Consider the following 20,019-nt stretch of genomic DNA (forward strand, 5'->3'; position numbering starts at 1 on the left):
TCAGAAGGAACTCTCCCTGCCAGCACCTTGATTTCGGATTTCTAGCTTCCAGAATCGTGACAGAATGAATCTGTTGTTTAAGCCACCAGGTTTGTGGTACTCTGCTGCAGTAGCTCCAGGAAACTAATGCACCAAGATTCATGGAAGGAGCCGCCTGGACTCAGCAACTGGGCGGGGCATTTGCTGTAGGCAAGTGTTACCATTGAGGGGCTGAGCAGTGGACAGTTTTGGGAGGTGAAGGAGGTGATTTAAGAGAGGGCAGTGTAGCCTGAAGCCTAGCAGATGATGTTCCAGCAGCCAGTGAGCAAGCCTGATTGTTCCAGGAATGAAGAACTGGGGCTGTCTTCCAGAGGAGGCGCTTGCTGTGGGGGAGGCAGAGGGAACCTTCTCTCAAGGTGGGCCCTGAGGGCGTAGTGTCTTTCTTGCCGTCCTGGGCCTAATAAAGAAAGCCGGCAGCTTGCACAATGAGCTCCCATTGTTTGCAAGGCCCCCAAACCTCCTTTCTTGGGCACGTGGAGCAGGAAGGGCAAACAGGGATGGATCTTTGGCTACAAGAAGTGCAAGCTCAGAGGAGCCAGGCATGACTCTCCACCGAGCACCAAATGACTGCAAAACCTTTTTTTCTTAATCAATAATATTTTATTGACAGTTATAAATATTTTCCATTTGTCCCCTATTTACAGTTGCAAAATAGTTTGATATACTTTCACCCACCACTCAGTATCTTTCTAGAAACTCCATGAAAATTGAATAGGAAATAAAAAGCTTTTTTGGGGGGGCCCACTAACCTGGTTCCCAGACTTCCAACAACCCCACATGGACAGCAGGCGACGATGCAGCAGGTGCTACACAGTAGCAAAGGGATGGGTGGGGGCTGCTCCCGGCGGGGTCAGGATGCCAGGCTCCTCAGGACGTTCGTGATGCTCCAGTGCTGGCCTGAGCACTTCTGCAGCACCAGCTGGAAGCCAAACTCTGAGTCGCTGTTCTCCTGCAGCTCCAGACAGCGCTTGGACTTGCGGTTCTGGATGGGGCCTCCCTAGAAGCCAGGGCAGAGTGGGGTCAGAGGGTGCACAGGCAGCACAGTGGGATTTGCAGAGAACTACGCCTAGCGGCTGGTGGGGGCTGGGTATCCAGGTGCCTTGGATCCAGCAACACTACTGGCGGCCTGGGGCCAGCATTCCCGTGAAGCGGCAGACTCCCCATCTCTGTCATGTTGGTCTCCTCCCTGGGACTGAACCTGTGCCTCTGTTTTCTTCACAGGGCCCTAGTTTTTTGTTAGGAAAGAGACAATGTCCGTCCACCTGGCTGGGGTGTGACACGCTGGTTTGTTCCTATAGTTCCTACCCTAGGGGCTGGGCCTTACTCCCCATAATCATGGGCTGGGGCCCTGCTCTGAAAAAGCCTAGTTCCTTGGGACCATCCCATAATTGGCCTGAACTTGAGTATCGCCAGGACTAGGACTTCCTGCTTTTAGGGTCCATGTCCCCAAGTGGACCTCTGGAGTCATCAGTGCTGGCCTCAGCCAGACTTAGGCTCCTGGATACTGTCTATTAGACCACTGGGCTCCCTCAGCCCTGGATATGCACAGTTTCCTACATGCTACTGATGTTCTAGAATGTTTTGTAGCCACACATACTCAGTTTATACCCCAAAGACTCCTGAAGGAAGGAAAGGAAGGGATGTTCTGCTTTCCCAAGCTGCCCTACAATAGCAGAAGAAACCCCCCATTTTTGTTTTTAGTGAGATCTTTACAGGGCTTGGACACTCTAGGACAGCTGGCTGTGTGTCTGGGCATCAGTATCTAAGTGTCTCTGAGTTACACCGAAGATGCGCTTGACTGGGCTTTGGCATCCCAAATGGGCAGAATTGCTTGGGTTGGGTGGTGGTCTATATAAGTGGAACCCTTGTAGCTTAATGGTATTTGAATATATGTTCAAATTCACCTTTTCTCCAGAACCTACTCTTCCTATGTTTCCCATCTCAGCAATAACCAGGCACCTGTGGGGGAAAGCTGGGTATTTTCACTGATACCTCACCTTCTCCCTAGCATCTGATTAGGCTCTGAGTCCTGCCAATTATATCTCCTTCATGCCTTGTGACTGTCCCCTTATCCCTATCCCATCCTACTTGCTCTGGTTTGGGCCACCATCTTCTCTCCCTGGGACAACTGCATTGGGCTCCTCACCGATCCCCCTTCCCACCTGAGGCAGGGAGCAGTGATCCTTCCAAAATGCACCTTTCCTAGAGGACAGAGCCAAGCTCTGCAGGGTAGCACCTAAGGCCTTCGTGGTGTGGTGCTGTTTTTCTCTCTGGCCTCATTTCTCTCAGCTCCCACACCTTGTGCTGTGGCCACACCAAACTCTTTATACTTTTCTGAACCCATCTGCATTATCTCAGGATTCCTGGGCTTTGAACAAGCTGTGCCCTATGCCTGGGGTCCTTTTCTATGCTTTCGAAGCAGGCTAAGCCATAGTCATGTTTCAAGGCTCAGCTCCTGCTCCATTTTCTCCAGAAGACTTCTCACTTCCCACCTCCCGTCCCACCCCGCCCCACCTACCTCTCCGCTTCCTCTCCTCCAGTCCACCCAGCTGGCTTAGTCCTCTCCATCTGATCCTTTCTTCTGCTCAGCACTTACTGAATGGTAGTAGAAAACCTATTTACTTGTCTTTTCCCCTCTAGACTGAGAGTTCTATGTCTTATCAATTTCGGCACCCTCAGCATCCGGCAAAAAGCCTGGCACATGATAGGTGATCAGTAAATGTTGGCTGTCATGACCTATATAAGGTGAGAAGGGACTCAATCACAGGAAAGGGTCACTGTGCTCAGGAGTTTCACTTTGGAGTGTCCCTGAGCAGGCCTGGCACAGGGAGGGGAGGCCCCTGCCTCTTGACTCTGCATCCCGCCCCCCAGCTCACCCCTGCCCATCCCCGTGAACAGCCCACTGTGAGAGAGGGAGACAGCAAGCCTCTTCTGGAAATCATCCCCTGTCTGCCACCACCATTTCCATGGTGACAACTAACATCTCAAGAGAACATCAAGACTCAGTTCTCACAACCACCTAGGAAATTAGCAGTATCTGCCACAGTTGAACAGACACATCCTTATGACCCAACGATTCTGTGCCCAGGTATATATCTGGCAGAAAAGTGCACATCAAAGAGATGCACCTGAGTGCTTTCGGAAACATGATTTGTAAAAGCTCCAATCTGGAAACAACCCAAACATCCATATCAATAGTAGAGTGGATAAATAACTTGTGGTGATTTGTGTAATGGAATACTATCTAGTACTGAAAATGAACAAAACAGAGCCCCACTCGATAAGGATGAATCTCAGAAATATAATGTTAGTACAAGAAGCCAGATAAAGCATACATGCATAAACTGACATATATAACCTTTCCAAACAGGTAAAATAAAACCAGTATTCAAATCAGGATAGGGTTACCTTTGGGGAGGAGGAAGTGCGAAAATGGCAGGAAGCAAGAGGGGGCTTCTGGGGTACAGACGGTGTGCTATTTTCTGACCTGGGTGGTGTTTACATAGGCGGGTGCATTGTTTTAGATCATTGAATTGAGTGTTTTTGTATGTATGTTTGCATGTTTTGGTATGTATATGTTATTCTTCAGTTAAAAAAATTAAAACAAAAAATCCAGCTCCCTAGGAAGGACTTTGAATAGTGGGCGAAGGAGGCATGGAGTGAGAAGCTGGATGGCAAAAGGCGTCAGGAGTGTGTCTGCGTGTGTGCTGGGGAGGCGGGTATAGAATTCTCAATGTCGGGTGTGTGAGGGATGGCCCAGCGGACCTCAAACCTCTTCAGAAGCATTCAAGTGAGTAAAGCAGATCCCTTCTCCTGTGTCTCCAGCCAGCACCTCCCCTGAGGACAGCAGTGACTCACTGCCTTTAAGAGCATAGAGACGACAGAACAAAGGGAAAGCTGAAACAGCGAGCTCATTGGGGGACCACAGGTGCAGCCAGAGAGGAACCAGCAAGCTCAGGCCCTTAGAGAGCAGAGGAGCAGTGGCCATGGAATGAGGGCTCAGAAAGGACCCTGGAGTCCCTATGTGGAAAGAGACTTTGAAGACCGACCCCCTCGTCCTCATCTGCAACATGAATGGCCTCTGGGCTTTGGCCATGGGGCCCTTTAAGTCTGCGTGGCCACCTACAGGGACAAAACACTCAGCCCTCCTGACCAGTGTTTTCTTTCCCGAGAAGCAGCTCTGCCTAGGAGCCTTCTCCTCCCACTGAACTAAGATCCTTATCTCAGCAGCATCCAGCAAGGGGACCCAGACCACCCCCTCAGGTTCCCATGCTTGGGTAGGCTCCACCTCTCTCTTCTTTCCCAGTAGGGGGAGGGAGGCCTATGTTCCCCAGTTCTATGCTTTTCCAGGTTAAACACTTCCTGTTCCTTGTGGAACAATTTTGTATAATTTTTCTATTAGCGTCACTTAGAAGTGACCATAGAGTGCAGGGCCACCACCTCATTTCCACTGCACAACAGGTCTTTCAACATAGCCAAGGAATAGGCACTTTGGTGGCCACACCACATTCCTGAACCACGCTGGGATGACCGTGGAGGACAGCCTCAAGTTGTCCTCTCAGAAGCTGCTCTGTACCTTGGGTCCCCAGCCTGTCTCTCAAAGGTTGGACTTTTGGACTCAGAGGAATCGCTTGTGACACTTGCTCCAAGCAAGGCCAGCCCATTGTTCTGCCTGGCTTTTGTGTAAAACCTTGCAGCCTCCAGACCTGAGCGCTTCTGTGGCCCACCCACAGGCTGGGCCATGTCACTGGTGCTTCTTTAGTGGGCCTGCAGCCAGCTTCTCCTGACCCTCCGCTATCCCTTTCAGCCTGGTGGTATGTCCTACCCCATTGCTGGGAGCAAAGCTCAGGCAGGGCTAGAAGGAAACCAGCTGGCTCTGATTCACAAGGTCTGCTGGCATTTTGGGCGATAAGATGGAAAGGGGTGAGTGCTGAGCTAGGATGCTTCTTTTCTGGTTGTCAGCTGTGTGGCTTTGGGTGAGACACTCCACCCTTCTGGCTTCCATTAGCTCTAGGACCTGATGATAATTTCTGTCCTGATTATTGGAGGATAAGCAGAAGCACAGATGGGAAACCCCTTTATCAGCTACAAAACAACGAACGGATGTGAGGCTGTTCAGAGTATTAGGGTGGGGGCTCCAGAAAAAGTACACAGCAAGCAGAGGGGTGGTCAGACAAGTTTCCCATCCACTCTGCTGAAGGTTTTGACTCCTCAGCATATCCTTAGGGGGCCAGGCCAAACCTTGCCAACAACGAGGCTGCTTCAGCGGTGCCTGTACCACTGGAGCACAGAGACAATGGTCCAAAACAGAGGAGGCCGCAGCCCCCTCCTTTCCCACCAGCCACTCGGGCACATTCTAAGCCTTCCGCGGGGGCATCTTGCCAAGGCCAATAGAGGGACGTGGGGACAGAGGTTTCTAAGAAGTAAAGTGTTCCTTTAGGGACTCAAATATGACATTTCCCAGGCCCTACCCTGGCCCAACCATGCCCTCAGCACCCTGGAGACAGGAAGTGTGGTGACCCTGGGGCAGAAACAACCAGTGTGGCCTCCGGGAAGGATGTGGAAGAAATGGAGTGAGGCCAAGAGCAGGGGTGGTGTGTGGAGGAGACACAGCCTCAGTGAGAGTATCTGGGCCTGTCAGGGAGGACAGAGTGTGAGGCCAAGGACAGCTCCCTCCCCAAAGGCTCTGAAAGGAGAACTTTCTAGAACAGAGTAGCAAGGCCGCCATGGAGGCCTCGCCAAGCGGAGCCCTGGTGTGCATCTCGAGAACACATCTGGGGCGTGGGGGGAAGAGCCAGGCGACTCTTTAGTGCTAGATCTAGCACTGTCACTGGAGCTTTCTCCCTCCTGTCTTCCTTCTCAGACCTCAACCTTTCACTGAGCAAACTCTGGGGTTTTGCCCTCTCTCTGGGCAAATTCCATTCGCCACGAATTCCATTCACCATTGCAAAGGAGCCTTCCTTTCCTCCATTCAGTCCCTTCCTGGTGAGCCCAGCACCCTCAGGAGCAGCCTGGTGTTGCTACTATCTGTAACTCTACCTGCAGGCTCTTTACATGAGATAAAAGTAATAACAGTTAAAACTTATTTACCATGTGTCCGGCATTGTGTTAAATGCTTTACACACCCAATGTCATGTGTTCCTTGCAATAGCCCTGAGGTGCGGAGATGCTAATTATCTCCATTTTATAGAATTGGAGACTGAGGCTCAGAGAAGTTGGGAGACTTGCCCAGAATCACATGGTCAGTCAGTGGTAGAGCCAGGCTGGGAGCCCGGGAGTTGGACCTCTTCACTGTTCCTTACTGGGACAAGTGGCCAGGCCCACCCCACCGTTTATTCTGTCCCATGCCTGTCTCAAGGGAGTGGATTAGACTGAGAGCTGTTGGTGCCTCATCAGCTGGGGTTGCCTTGACCAGGGAGGAAGGTCATCCTGACCTCCAGGGGGCTCTGGGGAGCCAGTCTGGTCTTGTTCTTTTGAGGGCTCTCTGCAGAGACAGGATTCATCCATCTATCCATGCATCCATCAAATATTTAACGAATGCCTATTGTATGCCAGGAGCATCCGTGACTAAGCAGGAAAGAATCTTTCCTTTGTGAAGACTATTCTAGGATCAGGAGCAAATAATAAATTCTATAGTGTGTTAGAAGGTGATAAGGCTGTACACAACAACATAGAGTAATGTTATGGACTGTATGTTTGCGTCCCCTGAAAATCCATGTCGAAGCCCTAATCCCCAATGTGATGGTATTTGGAGGTGGGGCATTTGGGAGGTACTTAGCTCATGAGAGTGGAGCCCTCATGATTGGGATCGGTGCCCTTCTATGGAGGCACAACAAGGATGATGTCTCTCTTCTCTTTCCCTCTTTGCCATGTAAGGACACAGTGAGAAGGTGATCATATGTAAGACAAGAGAAGGCCTCTCACCAGACACTGAATCTGCTGGCACCTTGATCTTGGACTTCCCAGTCTCAAAACTGTGAGAAATAAACGTATGCTGTTGAAGCCGTCCTGTCTATGTTTTCTGTTTTCTTTTTTGTTATGGCAGCCTGAATGAACCAAGGACAAGTAGGGTAAGAGGGTTTGGGAATGGTGGCAAGCAGGAGGCAGGCTGCAACTGCAAGGTGATCTTCACTGAGAAGGTGAGAGCAGAGCAAAGATGTGAAGGAAGAGGGAAGGTAGCCCAGGGGATATCTGGGGAAAGGCCCCAGAGCAAAAGCTCCGAGTGGGCATGGGAGTGGGGGTGGGGGTTGGGGTGGGGGACGGGGGAGAGGCCGAAGAGGTGGGCGGGGGCAGTAGTGTGGGGCCTCATGGCCACGAAGCAGCCTCTGGCTTTTAACCTGGTGACGGGGCCAGACGTTGCAGAGTCGAACTGACGTGTTAAGCAGGTCACTCTGACCGCTGTATTGAGCAGAGTTTTGGAGGAAGGAAAGAAGCAGGGACACCTGTTAGCAGGCTTTTGTCCTCAGCAGCCTCTGGGGCCAGGTCCAGGCTCTGGGGGGTGCGGCTTGATGCAGAGCCCCTGGCCAGCTCCGCTCCCCGTGGAGGGCACCGTCACCTGGTTTACTGGTTCGGTCATCTCAATTATTTGTGTAATACTTACAACTACAGGATCTGGAAACACACAATACTTTTAATTAAAGAACTTAAATAAGGGCAATTAAACCTGGCAGGAGAGATGCTGCAGCACACAGAGAGCTTAATTGGAATGGAGACCAAATTAAATATGGAAACAGTGTTAAAAAAATCAAAAGCCGAATGTATAGAATTAAGAAGGCTAATGATAATTCCTGGAGCTGGGTGCCCAGCCTCCAACCTAATTCCTTCTCTTCTGAGCCTCTTGAGTGGTGACGAGAAAGGGCATAAGAGGCAGTATGAGCAGAAGCCAAAAACATGAGACTCTGCTCCCAGCCCTGCCTCTGCCTCTGCCTCTCTGGCCATGACCCTGGGTAAGTGGCTGAGCCACCCTGGGCTTCGGTCTTCTCATTTGCAAAAGGTGCTGGAGCACTGAAGGCACTCTGATTTTGTCTCCACATGGAGCATTGAGCATGTGCACAGTGGTATGTGGATACGGGCCCACGGGCCCCTTGGGCTGAGGCACTGAGGAGCTAACCCGGATTACAAAGCCTCTCTGCCTCAGTTTCTCCAAGTATGTGTCTGTGGTAGCTGGGTGTGGAACAGTTAGCCCCAGACTAAGTAACCCGGCTCTTCCTAGAGATGTAGGTAGATGATTAGACAGAGTCCCAAGGGGGCTTGTTAAACCACAGACCACTAGGCCCCGCTTTCTTATCTAATAAGTCTCCGATGGGGCTGAAAATGTGCCTCTTCAAATTTCCAGGTGCTGCTGCTGGCGATGGTGCTGGTCCAAGGACCACACTTGGGGGAGCACAAACGGCCACCGCCCTGTCTCAGGGTGGGGCCTGGCTGTTCGCCTGCACTCGCCTCCCTGAGGTGCAGTGTCTGGAGCACCTGGGCTGAGCTCAGGCTGGTCTCTGGTTCACAATCAAGGTGCTCACGAGGAGGTTGTGTGTGGACTGAATCTTGGATTGAGACTTCCGTTTATTTCAGAGCTCCCAATCTACTCTCCTTTTTAATTAATTTTCCACGGGCGAGTGGCCCAGTGGGCCTTTGGCTTTAAGCACAGTAGGCTCGGGAGTTTCCAGGTTAAGTTGTTAATGATTAGTAATCAAATACTTCAAAGCACAGGTGGGATGTTAGTGCTAGTTACAGAAACCTGAGATTAAGTCCTTTTGTAGAAGAACGTGGTCTTTCCGTATTATGAATATTCAATACTCCATTTATTCAATAGGTGCTTTTAGTGTTTGTCTTTCTTCAAGGAGACTCACGTGAAACTGAGTGAGATCTGCCTGGGATTTCCTTTGGACTGAAGATGGCGCAATGGCGATGTCAAGTGCAAAAGGAAAAGTGACAGGAGAGCGTGGAGACAGCAGGATGGCTGGTTTGCTGAGGAGGCGGGAATCCAGCTGGATCAAACGCACTTGCAACTGGCTTGGCAGGGAGATCACAGCTCCAAACTCCCACTGCAGCCACCCATTGGCTTTCCAGAGGTGAGACAAAGGCACCACAGTATGGCGATTTAAAGCATGAACCCCATATTTGATGGAATTCCCAGATTTGACCTTGGACAAATTACTCAATCTCTCTGTGCCCCAGTTTCCTTATCTGTAGAATGGGGATAATTAAAGTATCTAATGGCACTGTCATGGGATTAAGTAATACTTATAAAGCGGTTACAATACTAGCTGGCACACAGTAAGCACTACATAAATGTAAGATAAATACATCTCCAAATTTCCTCCAGGTCTGATTAGTGGGGAGCTGAGCCATCGCACCTGGCCTTGGCTCCAGACCTCTGTGGGATGAGCAGGGCGAACAGAGAAGTGCTGACTTCCATCAACTAAAAATAACTAAGGAAACATTTGGTGCCTAAACAAAGCTCTGTCAGTCCCTCGAAACTGGACAATTACACACTTGCACCTTCATATGACATGGGAATGAAAAGCTGTTTTATTCTAAAGCCATAAAGAAATACTCGATTATAGCCTCTTCTTCTCAGCACAAAAGGTTCTCGAAGTTGGACATCCTGACAGCATTTGGGGATCGGAGTGGGAGAAAGTCAAGGGCTCCTCCTCCTTGTGTGTTGGGAAATTGTTTGGCAGAATTAGTGGTGCTCCCTGGGAAATGTGCTCTGCAAATAGGTTCTGTTTTGAGTGGGTTACTCATCTTGCATCGAATTATCAAATCAGACCCCACAAATCAGAGCCAATTGTCCCTAGACGGATAGGCTTGGCTCTGCGCTCAGCTCTCTTCCAGGCAGGCTCCTCTTACTCTTGAACATCTCCTTTCTCTGGGCATTAACACACACCTCTGTTGTTATCCTGGCTGTTCCTCACTTGGAAAATTCATGGATGCTGCTTCGAGAACAAGGCAAGCACAGGGCTGAGGTGTGGGATGGCCCGCCAGTGGGAACACTGATCTATGTGCCCTGGGAGTCCTCACTAGGCTTTGCCAGTTTCCACCAAAGAACCCCGACAGCCAACAGGAGTGACGGCACCCCCAGCATCTGCCGGCAGCATGAAATACAGTCTGAATAGCCTGACAATTCATTGAAGCCTCCTGTTTTAAAAAATATTCATACAAATTTGTATGCCATTCCACACCACACGCATACTTGTTTTAGTATAAAACATTTCCACCTCTCTCCCCTAAATCGGAAGTTATGGGAAGAAGTACGTGTTTACCCTGCAACTTTGTGTACCCCACTTAGCACATGTCTGTGTATGCAGTTGGGATGCACTACCACCTAAAAGTGCTTCTGTAGGAACTAGGAATTTTCCAACTATGCAAGGTCTTTTGACTTTTACATTGATATGTCCTCGAAATACTATAATTCTATTTTTTTTTTCTTTTCATCATGCATGGAGAGTCATTGAGGGTTGGGTTTTGTTCATCATTGGGTCTCTCAGAAACCTAGCTCAAGACCTGGCACACAGGAGACCTTTAATTAATATTTGCGAATTTTAATAAAGGACTCCTTCATTCAGTCAACAGCATGCTGGGTGTCTTCTCTGTCTCAGGCTTCCCACTGGCGTCTGGAGATACTGAAAGTGTAAGTCATGGTCCTACCCTCCAGTCTGTTGGTTGATGGAAGAGAGGGGCACAGAGTGAAATAACAAACAATTCCATAAAGTGAGACGAAGCTGACCCTCATGCATGGAGCTCAGCTCATTTTCAAATTCATGGTGCTTTCTATTAAGGCAGGCCCAGCGGGACTTCTGGATAGAAAAAGCCTTTCTCAGGGTTGCTGTCTAACTTTAGCTTAGAATGACAGAATTTCAGGATTGGCAAGCCCTTAAAACCATCAAGTCCAACTCTTTTCAGAGCTATAGGGCCTCAGACGGCCTGCTGAGTAGTCCCCTGAGCCCATCTCTTCTCTCAACCACCAACCTCATGTCTGGACAGCTCTGACTATGAGAAAGCTGCTCTGAAATTGTCCCTGATTCGTCCCGCTGGTCCCTCAGGGCTACACAGGACGAGCCTGTTCTCTCTTGCATGGGGCAGTCCTTCTCACATCTGACGGCAGAGCTCAGGCACTGCTGATGTCCTTCTGGTCGGAAAGTCCCGACTCCTTCAGCCAAGGAAGTTGCACCTTAGAGGACACACGTCATTTGCTTATCCACGCAAAGTAATGATGAAAACAGGGAGGGGTGTGTGTGTCTCGTTACCACTGGGAGACAGCCCACTGCTTTGCTTGACAGGTTTCTTGACACAAAGTTCTCCTTTACATGATCTGATATCTGCTTCCTCTCTCTCATTCCACTGGTTCAGGCGTCACTGACTGAATGCCTCTTCACTAATGCCACATCACCAAATCCCAGAGCCCCCGAAATCTCAGTATGATGGGTCCTCTCTGAAGACTGAAAGGCCTATACTCCTGCATATGAATTTATAATTGCAGTAGGTAGTCATTTTAGAAAGTTCTTTAAACCTGGAGGAGTCACAAGCTAGAAAATCATCGAAGGCAACAACTACCACTCTAATGTTAATGACTTTTCATCGCATGTCGATGTGAGAAACACTGGCTATTTAGAGACACGTGTGTTGCTTGAGAAGGACAACTCTGGCTGTTCTTCAAACTCAGAGCCTGGGGTGGTCTTGGATTAATAATCCCCTCTCACGACAACCTCTTTCCCATTTAATCTATCATTACTTCCAATAGACTGCTGACATATCTCTCAAAGTCCTCTCCAACAGCTGCCTGGCCCCACATCCCTTCTCTCACAGGGACAATGGAACAGCTCCCTAACTTGCTTCTCTATCTGTAGCCTCTTTTCTTCCAGTCCACCTTGTATTCTGCTGCCGGAGGGACTCAGAGACCATCATAGCAATCCACTGCCTAAGAACCTCCCCTAGTTCCTCCCTTTGCTTTTAAGGTAAAGTCCAAACTTCCTGGCATGACTCTCAACCACCACCATTATCCACTCAAACTGACTCTTCAGTCTGATCTGCCCCATTGAAAATTCTAAACTCTACCCACACCAACATCAGATTTCTACTCCTCAACTATGCTCTGTATTTTCTTGCCTTTGCCCAGGCTGAGCCTCTGCATGGAATTCTCTTCTCCATTTCCACACCTGGGAACTGTCCTACAACTTTCAAGATCCAGTCAGATCAAACAAGCCTCGAATGTTCCCCGAATTCTACAGATGGAACCCGTCACCCTGGGCTCCCAGGACACCATACCCCCCTCATTTCTGCCCTCATCGTCCAGTTTTGTTGTGTGTTTACATGCCCATGAGCTCCTCCAGGGCAGAGGCCATGTCTGATTCATATCTGCAACTCTCCTGCCCAGCCCCTGTGCTCCAAATATGTTTGATGAACGACTGAAGGAAAGAAATGTTCATTATCGGAAAATTGTTCATCAGAGCCCTGTGCATCAGCGTTGCCAAGAGATGTTTTCATCAAATGTGGTTTCTCAGTGTCAGATTCTAACGCTATCCTGATCCATCCTGAAGCATTGGAAATTCAGAAGAGTTAGCAAGGGTTAGAGGAAAGGCATTTTATTTGTTAAACAGAATATCAGGGTATGAGATGAAACACTAAGATATGCAAATGCATATCTTCTTTATAGAAGAACCTGGGAAAATCACAATAGATTATTTTGAAATTAATTTAGCCTGAGTGTCTGTGGAGTTTAAAAGCAGCCCTCAGGAAAGTAAATAATGCAGAATGTGAAACCGTAAAGATTTGAAATGCACCAGGAAAAGCTCCTTGCAGCCCATCTTCTGCACCAGGACATTCTAGTTGGTAGGATCCCCATGTAATTTGCAAAGATTAAAACCCATTGCAAGAAAATTAGCCCAAAGCGCATGACTCTAATCATTTAAGAGGCTCCCAGTTTCCCCTGGCCTTGCAGCTCCTAACCGATGTGGGTTTGGGGACAGATTCTGGGTTGCTAGATATTGATCATTTTGCATTAAAAAAATTCAAATATGTTAATTTTAAAATATCAAGTAAGAGTGGCTGCCCTGGCTTTGCAAATAGGGATTTAAAAATATTATTTCTGAACAGTTCCCTTGGTAGAAGGATCAAGGATATGACTCCCAAAGCACCTGAGAGTTTTAATTAGATAGAAATGTAAGTAGCTGAAGGCTATCCAGTCTCCAGAGCTCCACATGCCAACATGGCCTGTTTTGCTGGTCACTGTGTCCTTTCAAGCAGGAATTGTGTGGGGCTGGATTTGGCAGTGTCTATGCCTTGAGGACACCTATTTAGTCCCAATCAGGGATGGAGAGGTGAGATGAGGACTAGCTAGGGGCACCAAGGTACGGTGATCTACACAGGAGATGGAGCTATGTCACTGCAGCCTACGACCCAGGGCTCGTGCAGGAAGGCTGTGTCCGTGAAGGCTGGAAAGGAGGCAATGGGCCTGCCTGTGGGCCTGGGATATTTGCGCAGCCTGGGTTCACATTCGGCCAGCCTGTTGGAACTCCAGCTCACTGCTCTCAGGCTGTGTGGTCTTGGTCAGAGGATTTAATCTTGTTTCGTCATCTTTGAGATGGAGTTGCTATGCTTACTAATGTCAAACTGCACAAGGCTGGACACAGAGAGGCCAAGGCTCCACAGACCCATGGACCTGTTTCCCTGGTGATTCTGGGTGGAGGAGCAAGGCCTCTGAATGGGCCAGGGAGCTTACTTTAGTTCGTGAACACTAATATCCAGGTAACGCAAAGTCCCCAGGATGGCAGGTACTTGTCTGGGCCGTGACCTCCAAGGGCTATCCCAGGACAGCCCAGGTCCTTGCCCCCTGCTCCTCTCCCAGGAAGTTGAAACAGACTGCCTTTCACAAAATGGCCCCAAGACACTGCCCTGTGTGAAAACCTCATCCCCTAGAGGACCCTCTGTTGGGATGAAGGTAGAGGGGGTCACAGACCAGACACAGCCCAGCAGTGTTTATCCCTGGGAGACTGGGGCTTCGTCTCCTGAGAAGAGGTTTGTGTAGAAGAAATGCGAGGGTTTTAAAGTCAGAGGGACCCCAGTTTAAATCCCAGCCCCACCCCTTACTGTGAGACTCTGTGCAGGTGTCTCCCTGCTCCAAGCCTGTTTCCTTATATCCAAAAATTAAATGAGAAAACAACAATGACAATAACAACAACAACAACAACAACAACAACAACAACAACAACAACCACCTCCCTCAGAGCCAATATTAGGAGTTGGCGAGCTAATTTATGTGAAACCCCTGGCATGGAGTAAGTGTTCAATAAATCTCGAGAACTGGTCTGGAGTCACAGCCTCCTTGTTGCCACAGAGTCACTGTCCTCTGCCTCTCCTCCCACGTGGCCCCTCTCTCCATTTTCTGTGCTCTCGCTCTTCCTGGGGGCTCTGGGCTGTTACCTGAGAGAACTGCCAGTGAAGCTTCATTCTCTTGGCTTTGGCATAACTGCATTCGATGAGCCGAGGCCGACTGTTGACATCCACCAAGCACCGGTTGTCATCGTCATCAACCGTAGGGCTCAGCACACCCACGTGGATCTGCTGACTGCTCGTGTAGTACACATTCTGGGGGTGGGAGAAGAAGAAGGTTAAGTGACCAGAGAGATAGGCAGGTGAAGTGGTGCTTCTGCCCGAGCAGCCGACAAAGAGATCACAATCCAGTGGCCTTCAAATATTTCCTACTGCAATGGACGAGAAGAAACCATTTTACATTATGATCCGGTATAGCATCTGGTCCACATGTATAACTGAAACAAATTTTTCAAGAAATGAAATTTAGCCTTCTTATATGCAATGCACTCTATTTTCTATTCTATTCTTTCATTGAAAATCATCAGTCAAAACCTTTTAAATTGATTTCACCATCCACAGTTTAAAAAAATATTTCTCGAATCCATTATTTACAGGTTTGCTGACTTCATCCCTCTGTAATTACTTCATGCAAGATGCTATGCGTGACCAGTAGCTAAAGAGCAAAAGACCCAGGCCATGCCTTCAGAGTACTCAGTCTTGTGGGATGGGAGAGATGTAACAGGTAACTTCTATCCATACTAAGACTGGGTAGAACAAGAGTTGGCAAATTTTTTCTTTTTTTTTACCTCTCTTTAATTCCTGCCCCGCACCGCCCCCCACCCCAACTTCTACCCCTGACTATGATGGATGTTGCCATTTCCCCTTAAGAACTGGATCTCTGAAGGCCGGGTGTGTCTCCTCTCACACGCTCGCAGCGTGCACCCAGGGCCTGGTGCACCTGGGGAATGGTCCACGGCTCCACCTGGAGCGCAAACCCAGAACCTTCTGCGTGTAAAGCAGACGTGCTAACCACTACACTATGGAGCCACCCGGCAAATTTTTTCTTAAAGGGCCAGATAGCAAATATTTTTGGCTTTGCAGATGTGTTGGGACGTCTCCAAGACCATGCCAGATTCCATGATTCTCTAGGACTCACAGGACGCAGCATATAGTTGTACTCATGGCTATGATTTATTACAGTGAAAGGATACAAATCAAATCAGCAAAGTGAACAGGTACACAGGGCAAAGTCTAGGGTAACCAGCACAAGCTTCCAAGGGTCCTCTCCAAGGGGTCACAGAGGATGCACAGGATGCCCCCAGCAAGAAGCTGAGACAACGTGTGTGAAGTGCAATCTACTAGGGAAGTGTGTTAGAGGCTAAGCACCCAGGGGTTTTACTGGGGGTTCATCACGTAGGCAGCCTCTGCCTGCTATGTTCCAGAATTCTAGATTTCCAGAAGGAAAGCAGATATTTCACATAAACCATGTTGTTTATGTAATTGGTTTAGACACATGGTGGCAACACTCCTGAAATCCGAGTTCCTAGAGGCCAGTCAAGAACCAACATTGTAAGCAGAGCTTTCAAAAAAGAGCAGTCGTTGCTGTTTCAACTGTTTTCTTCACAGAGGGCCAGACTGTCTCCATCAATCCAACTCTGCCCTTGTACCATGAACACGGCCATAGACAGTACCTAAACGAATGGCTGTGTTCCAGTCACGCTTTTTTTACAGAAATGGAGGCTGGTCCTGATCTAGAAGAAAGCCACATGACCCTGGGCCTTCAAAGTTTTTAATCATTTCCCCAGCTGTGGTTTATGACAAGGGCTCTGAGTGTGCAGTCGTAAGGTTCTGTGAGCTCTTTTCTTCACATTTCTAAAGGAATTAACACCTATGATTAGGCCTCTGGGCAAATCGGGATACTATATTTCTCTGCTTTAGGTTAGAACTCAGGGTGGGCCCTCATTATCTTCATCTATTCAAAAATCCTCACTGGTAAATATTTTCAATTCATTCCTAATGGCAAAATGAAGTATTTCTTGCTTTAGTAAAAGAAGGTGGTTGACAAGGACTTGTAAAACGTGAATGCAGGGGCATAAAAGGGGCCGTGGGGCGGGAAGGGCAGTGCAGGGAAGCAGAGTAAGTGAGGGTGGTCCTTCAGAAGCATGTTCTTCCTGATGTTTGGAAGTCCAAGGAGAGGGGTGGAGAGACAGCAGGATCACTTCAGACCTAAGAAGAGCCTCAGGCCAAGATATCAGTGAAGACCCCCAACGAGAAAGAGGTGGTACACTTAACACAGGGGAATCCACCAAGGGTATAATAAAGGCACAATTCTCAGTGGCGTGGGCACCATGGGGATGATATAGTTCCCTGAGGATAGTAACACGGAGTTGCTACCACTCCTAGGCTCAAAGGGACGAGAGTAGACAGCAGTTACCAGAATCCATGAGAGAAAAGTTATGTTGAGAAGACGGACTTGCAAGAAGACCCAGGGGAAAGGGTTGTTGGTAATGGTGAGTGGTGGGAACAGACGCCCAACGTCACCCTCCCCCCACTACTCTATTCCTCCGCTGGACCAGCCCATTGGCAGAACCCAAATGGAAGCTGTGAACCCATTAAAGCATTCCGTAGTCAGCCTCACAGGGTGGAAGGAAAAGGACAGAGAGTGGGTCTGGAGGGATAAATGGAAAACACTCATCGCAGCAAGGATCTGCTCTCTATGGTAAGCTTACAAGTTATCAGTTTGGAAAATCCATGGAAATAGACATCAGAACTACTAAATACCTTCTTCCCAAATCAGAGGTGGGGGATCATAGTGACCAAAGTTTTCAGCAGAGGCCAAATGTCGAGCACCTTGCTTCAATGTGGAAATGTGACCAGAGCACGGAGGCCAGGGGAGCCTATTCAGCACCTAAACAGGGTAAGAAGTGCAGTTCTCGTCTGTTGTGTGGCCTGGATTTCCAGTTGGCCACCAAGGAAAGCTGATGATCTGCTACAGCTTCCAGTTTATTGAAGGTGAGGGAGAATTCTATAACTGGTAAGATTTAGTAAATTAAAGATATGGTTAGGTATCTCATCCATCCATCCACCCATCCATCCATCCATCCTTCCAATAAATAACCTCTAAGTTGGGTTCTGAAGATACAGAGATGAGAAAACTGTGGTCCTTGTCCTGGAGGATCCAAAAGCCAAGTTGGAAATAATGGTCCTAATCATGCTAATCTAAGAACTGTCTCTGCTTCTCCCACTTGCCTACCCTGACTCTTGCTACTTTGAAAACAGAAATGAAAACTCAGCACCTCCAGAAAGCCTTCCCTGAATATGCAAAAGTATAGGGCCTTCGCCTGCCACCTGGGCTTCCTCCCAAAGGCGCAGAGCTGTTTCTGCCGTTGGGCTGAATGCACCAAGCTCTCTCCTCAGGACAGAGTGTAGGCGCGCCGGGACCCAGATTTCCTGAGTTTCAGGAGTGTGGTGCAAGACAAGAACAGTCAGGGAGCCAGGCACTTCCTTCCTTCATCCTTGTCCTCAGGGCGTGGCACTTGTCTCCAGGGCAGGCTCTACAGATAAAAGCGGCTGCCCAGGTAATAGCTGAAATTAGTTTTACCCATTTAGCTGTTCTGAAGTGCTTGAGGGAGATGCTTGAGAGATGTGTGCACCTTACTGTCTGATCCAGCTGTCATCAGAGCTGTTTATTACTCCAGAGTCTGGGAAAATCATAATAGAAACAGACAGTTGTTTGTTATTTAAAAAGCCAACAACAAAGTGCACCCTCAGTGGTGAAATTGTGAAACCGGCAGATCACAGGGAGATTCAGCAAAGAGGATTCTTTCGAGGCATCACTTGGACATCTCAGAAGCCTAGCCAGTAGTGGACAGAATGAATGGCCTGAACACAAACGAACGAGGGAAAACAGTTCAATACAAGATGCCCCACTTCAGTGCCTACAGGCCCAAAAAGCACAGCTATACTTTCTGAGCAATAAGGAGCCTGGAAGGTTCAGGGATGAAACGACTTAGAACTGTGTTTCTCAATGGGGGAGAGTTTTGCCAATCAGTAACTATTTGACAATGTCTGGAGACATTTTTGTTTGTCATGATGGGGACAGGGGACAAGGCTGCTATGCTACTGGTATTTAGTGGGTAGAGGTCAGGGCTGTACTCAACATGTCAAATGCACATGACAGTCCCCCACGGCCAAGAATCATCCAGCCCAAAATGTCAGTAGTGCCTTGACACCCCTGCCTTAGACTGCTAATGATAAAAGCTGAAATATTTTTAGCTCTTACTACTTGCCAGACAAGAAATGATTTACATGCTTTATCCCACTGAATTCTAATAACTCTATGGAGGCAGGTACTACTATTGTCCCCGTCTTGTAGATGAAACCGAAGCACAGAGAAATTAAGAAACTTGTCCAGAGTTGCATAGTTTGGAGAGCAATTGCTGAGATTCAAACTGAGGCTGTCTGACTCTAGAGCTGCACCCGAGACCTCTCACCTCACTCGCCTACCTCCCTCGGGTTACTCCAGATCCAGGGGCCAGGCTGGAGGGGGAAAGGCAGGGAAGCTGGCTTGGAAGCTTCCATTGTTATCCCTTTGAGCCATGAGCGGGCCTGGACTAAGGAAGCAGCAGAGGGCTGGAGGCGGCTTTACTTAAAGGACCATAACACGAGTTGGTACAAAGTATAAAGACAGCAACATCCTTCCTGTAATTCACGTTACAGGTGGAGGGCAAGCTGTTATCTGGTCTGTGGATGTTTTACAAACTCCCTGGGCATAGAAATGACATCCCAGACCACACATATCCTCCTCAACTGCAAATGATTGATTTAGCTCATTCTCTACACAACCCCACATAGCTCAACAGAGCTACAAACTCCAGCTCAGGCATTTCATTCTGATGCTTGCAAGAGAATGAGAAAAATCACTGGCAGGGTGAAAGAACAAACACATCCTATCTCGGGTGTCACACCAGTAGCATGTTCTTATCCCTGAGGCTGGGGGCAGGAGTAATGACTCATAGCTAAACTGGACAGCCAGCTAGGGAGCCCACAGTGTCCCTGGGTATATACTCTTGCTTTCAAGGACACAGAGCCAAGGCCGGGCAAAGACTCCCAGGGCTGGAGATTCCACTTGCTCCATCACTTCATCTCTGAGACAAGCAAGGGTCCCTGCATTGCAGGACACAGGTAGATCCCCTGCCAGACGTCCTCAGCATCCCTTCTCTTCCTGGCAGGCCTGGAGGTGGGCCCTGCCTCTCTCAGAGACTGAGGTATGGACTTCCACATGATCTGCCCCTCACATGAATCAAACATCATCTCTTAGACAGAAACTGCTATGGGGGATGAAACTGCTTCAGAAAGGAAAGGTGGAAAAGAAAACAAACATATTTTTGTATCCCTATACACCAGACCCTCTGCTAGGTACTTCCATATCTGTGGTCATCTTCCATGTTTAAGGATAGAAAAAACTGAGGCTAAGATGATTTTAAAAAGCTCATCAGGGTACACAGGTAATCAGCCACGCTCTCCCTTCCTTGCCAAGGGGAGGTTCTAGGGAAGCTGAGTTCTTGATAATTCAGGGCCTTCATCCCACTCTCCAGGTCAAGCAGCCCAGACGGCCTTCCCCAGGCCTTGGCAGGGCCTCCCATCAGCCTGGGCTGAGACTGGGGCACCACC

General features: G+C 48.7%; 1 protein-coding gene across 1 annotated transcript in view; it reads right to left on the reverse strand.

Annotated features, from left to right (window-relative positions):
* Window positions 1–619: 619 nt before the first annotated feature.
* Window positions 620–20,019, reverse strand: part of GALNT18 (polypeptide N-acetylgalactosaminyltransferase 18) — a 316,135-nt gene continuing 296,735 nt past the window's right edge. Inside the window, exons 10-11 of the mRNA XM_039863609.1 lie at window positions 14,455–14,619; window positions 620–1,036 (exon numbers count right to left, since the gene is read on the reverse strand). Coding sequence (XP_039719543.1) covers window positions 890–1,036; window positions 14,455–14,619 — 312 coding nt within the window. The 3' untranslated portion in view covers window positions 620–889. The remainder of the gene's footprint in view (window positions 1,037–14,454; window positions 14,620–20,019) is intronic.

Source organism: Pteropus medius, unplaced genomic scaffold, assembly GCF_902729225.1.
Source record: "Pteropus medius unplaced genomic scaffold, Ma_sr-lr_union100, whole genome shotgun sequence".
Lineage (NCBI taxonomy): Eukaryota > Metazoa > Chordata > Mammalia > Chiroptera > Pteropodidae > Pteropus > Pteropus medius.